Genomic DNA, 5,631 nt, shown 5'->3' on the forward strand with positions numbered 1-5,631 from the left:
GGAGACGGGACTCTTAGGAGGCGATCGAGATTAAGTGAGGTCAAAGGGTGTGGCCCTAAGTTAACAGGGCTGGTGTCCTTATTAGGGGAGAAAGAGGCACCCAGAGAGCACTCCCCCCGCCAGGGGAGGACGCAGCGAGGAGCTGCCTTCTGCAAATGGGCAGGAAGCCCTCACCAGAAACTGCATTTTCCAGCACCTTAATCTTGGACTTCCACCCTCCAGAACGGTGAGGAAATACTCTTCTGTTGTTTAAGATGCCGATCTGAGGTGTTTTGTTACAGGAGCCTGAGCAGACAGCGAGAGTGACAGCCCCTCCAGCAGGAAATCCAAGTACAGGCTAAGCTCGTTGAACCTGTGGGCCTCAGCCCGGCACAGCTGCGCAAAGTCACGGCTGTTTCCCAGGAGCCCCTAACGTGTCAGAATGCAGCCTCTACATGTCCCTCCTGTGGCTGTCGGGGGCCACGATTCTGGACTTGAGGCGCATCTAGGGTGCAGTCCTTGTTCCTAGAAGGGCCTTTCTGGTGTCCCAGTCCAGGCTGGGGGCTGCCAAGGTCCCCCCACTTGGGCGGTTCCCCCCACAGCCCCCAGCACCACTCAACCTCAGGTATCACTTTCCGCCGCCCTGAGGCAGCCACCCTCGTAAGCCCTGGGTTGTCTCACCTGCGTATATGGGGGACCAGTTGATCCCCAGGGGCCTGGGCGTAGAACCTCCAGGCTGACACCTGCCACTTTCCTCGCCCTTCCCATGTCCTAGTTCAGGCGGGAAGAGAAAGTGATGCCGTCGGCTGGCGGCAGCCCAAGCCACGGGGTGAGAGCCCACCGTGGAACCGGACACTGAGCAGGGCTGGGCAGCTGGGGATCCAGGGAGGCCGGAAGCAAGACCCATCAGGTAGGGCCTTGGGCACGGGCCATGAGCCTGGAGCCCTGGGCAGTGGGGAGCCATGGAGGATGCAGGCAGGAGGGGTGTGGCCTCCATGCATTTGAGACACCTGCTGAGACTCCACCAGGAGCCCTGTTTCTGTCTCTGGTCTGCACCCTGGGGCAGCCTGACCATGACCCTGGCAGGGCGGGAGGGCAGGGCTGCTGCCTTGTACGTGAGCCATGCTGCCTTGTCCAGTAGCCACAGAAAACACACCTCCTATTGCCAGACCTGGGGCAGGCACGTCCCCCGACACCTGTCACCCACTGGCTCTCAGGAAAGACACACCAGGCAGCGGCTAGACATCACAGTTTATTCAGAGCAGGTGCAGGTGACCCGGTGGGCAGGGTGCCCAGGAGGGGCCGGGATGGGCGGGGGCTCTGAGCCTCGTGGTCTGAGGCAGAAACTCCATTAAATCAGCTCCTGTGACACAAAAGTGTGGGGGCTCAGGCCCGTGTGGTCTCTGGAGGCCCCATGGGGCAGCGATGAGGGCCACGTGTCGGGGGCTTCTGTCCTAGCTGCCTGGCTTTGGGCAAAGCACTCAGCTCCCTGAGTGCCTTCTCAATCTGCAAAGTGGGGTGACAGTCCCAACCTCTAGGGCCAAGACAAAGCGAGGTGGGGGAGACTCTGGGTTCTTGCAGTGCCCGACAGAGGACCCTGAGGCAGTCCCCGCAGGACCTGTGCCCGCCCCCGACAGGACCTTCAGGGACAGGAGCAGCCAGCAGTCGTGCACGGAACACCGAAGAAAAGGCGCCATTTCTGCTCGCCTGCCCAACCCAGCTCTGCACCCCATGACCCCAGCCTCCCAGCGTCCCTGCCTAGCAGTCTAGGGTCACCACCCTGGAGGCTCCAGCTCTTTCCAAACCAGGAGACAGACTCATCTCTGGGGCTGCCCACCGGTGGTGTTCAGGCTCCTGTTCACGGGAAGGGGCGAACAGGCCCCACCCCAGGGCTGGGAGGTGGAGCTACGGGGGGCTCCTGACAGGGCCAAGGACTGGGCCGGGGGCCCGGGGACTTCAGTGCAGGCCAGGGTCGGGGGTCAGGCTTACCTCCTTCAGAAGCTCGGCACACCGCCCTGCGTGATAAGGCCAGCGTGAGGCGCTGCAGAGCCAACCCACAGGGCCCAGCCCAGCCTCCACCCCAAGGACCCTGGGCTCACCAGGCCGGGCCGCCAGGTAGAGACCAGTGTCTGCCGTCAGCTCCCGAAACCTCCAGAACCCCAGCCGGTCCTCATCCTCCAAGCTCCGAGCTGTGGGGCACAGGGGGGCTGGGTGGGCAGTCCCTGGGCGGGCGGCAGCGGGGCAGAGCCCCCCAGGGCCAAACTTACTGAAGTACTTGAGGACGTGAAAGTTCCTGCCCCGCCACATCAGGGACACCCGCAGGATGGCATAGCCCTCGTAGTCGGTGTCCAGCACGTGGATCTCTCTGTGGCCTTCAGGAGCCGGCCATGGCGTTGGGGGAGACCTCTGAGGGGGATGGACCTCGAAGGCCAGGGTCTGCAGGGTCTAACTCCATCCTGCCCCCACCCAGTCCCAGCACTTGAGTGGTTGGGGACACTACAGAAGCTTTTGAAGGATGATCCAGTGTGTTGGTCAGAGAATGGGAAGGTCTGGGGCATGAAATGTGCAGGGAACAGCATGGGAAACAGTGCAGGGAACAGCATGGGGAATAGTACAGGGAAACAGCACAGAGCACAGTGCAGGGAACAGCATGGGGAATAGTACAGGGAAACAGCACAGAGCACAGTGCAGGGAACAGCATGGGGAATAGTACAGGGAAACAGCACAGAACACAGTGCAGGGAACAGCATGGGGAACAGCACAGGGAACAGTGCAGGGAACAGCAAGGGGAACAATAAGGCCTAGCTGTGTGCACAGCTGGGCTCCACTTGCCATGACAGGGCAACTGCACTTACCAGGAAAAGCAAATTTTCCCGTAGTGTCTATTTCTGAGCCCACAATCTTCTCTATTTCACAGCTTCCTGAGCTGAAAGGCAGCAAAGTGCCCATTGGGAAAATGCCAGTCTGTGTCCCACCTGCTAGGCTCCTTCCCGGAATGGGGCCTAGTCTTTAAGAAGCCCACAGGCAGCACTGTGGAGCATCCCAGGGCCTGCAGCAGGATGAGGTGGGGAATGTGCCGGGTGGGGGCTGCACCGGCCTTCCCCTGGGGGCTCTGTTCCCTCCAGCCAGCCACCTGCCCCATGCCCCTTTTCCTTCCTTATAAGTTCACAGGACTTCATTAAAACACTATGCTTACCTTTGGGAGAAAATTCAGATCCAGGAGGCTGGGAGTCGAGGGCCCAGGCAGGTGGGCAAAGGGAGGGCTGGCTCACCGGCAGGACAGCACTCAACCCAGACCCCATGCTGCAGTGCGTGCAGCGGCCCACGCCCAGTCCCCGGCCGTGCATGCCTCTTCCTCTCCAGCAGCCCCCAGGCCTCTTACCTGTTATATGCAACCTTCACGGTCAGGTTACTCCCGTTCAAAGTGAGGAACAAGCCCTCCACCCGCTTTGGGGCCATCAGCACCAGACTTTGATAGGAGGCCACACCGACTTCCCGCCAGAATCCTCCAATCTAGAGAGATGCGGAGCCCGGCCATGAGCTGGGCAGTGGGTCTGAGACCCCCAGGGGCATTCCACCAACCCCCGGGCAGGGGCCTGCTGGGCTCTGACAGGTCAGCAGATGGCCGTGAGGCTCGACGGTAAAGCAGCAGGACATCTGTGAGCCCAGCTGTCCCCAGGTGTGTGTCCTTCCAAGCCCAACTGTCCCCAGGTGTGTGTCCTTCCAAGCCCAACTGTCCCCAGGTGTGTGTCCTTCCAAGGGGTCCCTTCAAGCCATCAGACAGCAACACCGAGAGGGCGGCTCCTCCCCACCGGGCCATCTAGAGCTGCTGAACAGGCCCTGGGGCTTCCGGGGCATTTGGGGAGGAACCACAGGCCCTGCCTGACCTCGGGGGCAGGACCCAGGAGCAGGGGCCTGGAACAGAAAGCCTGCAGGGTGCGGCGGAGAGTGAGAAACGGCAGGGAACGGGGTGGCTCGGGCAGCGAAGCTCACCAGCCTGCCAACCACGCCAGGGGAGGGGCCTCCGGCCCTCAGCAACCTGCCCACAGCCGGGACTTCCACTGAGACTTTTAAAAACCCGATCATTTGGCCGGGTGCGGTGGCTCACGCCTGTAATCCCAGCACTTTGGGAGGCCGAGGCGGGCGGATCACAAGGTCAGGAGATCGAGACCATCCTGGCCAACACGGTGAAACCCCCTCTCTACTAAAACTACAGAAAAATTAGCCGGGCATGGTGGCAGAGGCGCCTGTAGTCCCAGCTACTCGGGAGGCTGAGGCAGAAGAATGGCGTGAACCCAGGAGATGGAGCTTGCAGTGAGCTGAGATTGCACCACTGCACTCCAGCCTGGGCGACAGAGCGAGACTCCATCTCAAAAAAAAAAAGAAAAAAAAAAACCCCGGTCATTTTCGGGAGGAAAGAATCTTCGTCTCCAGCATCTACCTTCTTTGGGCCTGCCAATGTGTGCCTGACCCAGCAGCCGACACAGACTCAGCAGAAAAGAAAATGCCACTAACAGGAAGTGTCTAGCCGGGCACCAGCTTCCCCACGAGCTCCCCACACCAGGAGAGGCCTCCTTCCCTGAGCCTGCGGGGCTGGGGGTGTAGGAGGGGCCCCACCAACGAAAAAGGAGAAGCCACCTTCTGCCGGTCCAGCTCCACCATGGCTGCTGCCACCTGCGCCCAGAGCACCACGAGGACACCCAGGATGGTGCACAGCAGCCTGGCCTCCATGGCGGGGTCTGGGCTCCGGGCTCCTCTGCTGCACAGCCTGGGCCGACTATATACAGACAGCAGAGGCTCGTGCGCTCACCCAGGAATGTCATCAGGACAGCTTAGCTGCTGGCTGCTCAGACTTGGGTTTCTGCACAAGCGTCATCCGGCCCTAGTGACACCCACGCCCACCGCAGGGGTTAGCCTGGCCTAGACAGCAGCCTGCCCGGCCACCCTCCTGGTGTGTGGACAGCAGTGGATGCTGCTGGGGCCGTCTGGGGGCCTGAGAGGAGGAGGAGCTCCACCCACACCACCTGGAGCTCGGTGACCCCCCCCGACCCCACAGGACACTTGTTTGGGCTCGTTCTGGCCTGCCCTGCGAGGGCCGTGGGCACTGACGGGCAGCGGACCAGAGCCCCCAGCACCTTCCTGTGCCACCCCACACCCGGCCCTTTGAAATGTGCGCCAGACACAGTGGGTAGTCAGAGCTCCGGAGGCCAGAGGCATAGTGCCAGTGACCAGAGTGACAGTGGGGAGGGCCTCTGCTGCGCCAGACATCACCCAGGGCCAGTGTGGAGCCCGGCCCTGGAGCCTGATCACCCAGGCTTGCAGCCAGTCTGGCCTCTTCCGGGCTGTGCAGCCTTGGATAAGTTACCCAACCCTTCTGTGCCTTGGTTTCTTGATTTTTTTTTTTTTTTTTTTTTTTTTGGAGACAGAGTCTTGCTCCATCGCCCAGGCTGGAGTGCAGTGGTGTGATCTCGGCTCACTGCAACCTCTGCCTCCTGGGTTCAAGCAATTTTCCTGCCTCAGCCTCCTGAGTAGCTGGGATTACAGGCGTGCACCACCACACCCAGCTGTCTTGTATTTTTAGTAGAGACAGGGTTTTGCCATGTTGGCCAGGCTGGTCTGGCACTTCTGACCTCAGGTGATCCGTCCACCTCA

At 61.1% G+C, this 5,631-nt stretch overlaps 1 protein-coding gene across 4 annotated transcripts; it reads right to left on the bottom strand.

The window, feature by feature from the left end:
• Positions 1 to 1,220: 1,220 nt before the first annotated feature.
• Positions 1,221 to 5,247, bottom strand: LCN8 (lipocalin 8). Of its 4 annotated transcripts, none has more exons than XR_001006600.1 (7): positions 3,714 to 3,949; positions 3,362 to 3,648; positions 2,835 to 2,905; positions 2,247 to 2,484; positions 2,079 to 2,168; positions 1,969 to 1,994; positions 1,221 to 1,342 (listed from the first exon to the last, which is right to left on the bottom strand). XR_001006600.1 is itself a non-coding variant. In XM_011985091.1 (7 exons), exons 1-7 carry the CDS (start codon positions 5,245 to 5,247, stop codon positions 1,331 to 1,333), a joined length of 522 nt encoding a protein of 173 aa, XP_011840481.1. In that variant the 3' UTR covers positions 1,221 to 1,330. The 4 variants fall into 4 exon arrangements, 3 of the variants coding, with proteins under 3 accessions (XP_011840481.1, XP_011840480.1, XP_011840479.1); XM_011985091.1 differs by lacking the exon at positions 3,714 to 3,949 and adding an exon at positions 5,161 to 5,247 and having other exon boundaries at positions 2,247 to 2,351; positions 3,362 to 3,492; XM_011985090.1 differs by lacking the exon at positions 3,714 to 3,949 and adding an exon at positions 4,618 to 4,989 and having other exon boundaries at positions 2,247 to 2,351; positions 3,362 to 3,492.
• Positions 5,248 to 5,631: the final 384 nt, after the last annotated feature.

This window comes from Mandrillus leucophaeus, unplaced genomic scaffold, assembly GCF_000951045.1.
Source record: "Mandrillus leucophaeus isolate KB7577 unplaced genomic scaffold, Mleu.le_1.0 Scaffold28, whole genome shotgun sequence".
NCBI classification, from domain to species: Eukaryota; Metazoa; Chordata; class Mammalia; order Primates; family Cercopithecidae; genus Mandrillus; species Mandrillus leucophaeus.

Excerpts from the sequence above, each read along its gene's own strand:
- LCN8 (XM_011985089.1), bottom strand. The coding sequence starts at position 4,710 with ATGGAGGCCAGGCTGCTGTGCACCATCCTGGGTGTCCTCGTGGTGCTC. Across the intron at positions 3,493-4,617 it reads TGGAGCTGGACCGGCAGAAG|ATTGGAGGATTCTGGCGGGA; the intron begins GTGGCTTCTCCT and ends GCATCTCTCTAG. Across the intron at positions 2,352-2,834 it reads GGGAAAATTTGCTTTTCCTG|GCCACAGAGAGATCCACGTG; the intron begins GTAAGTGCAGTT and ends CGGCTCCTGAAG.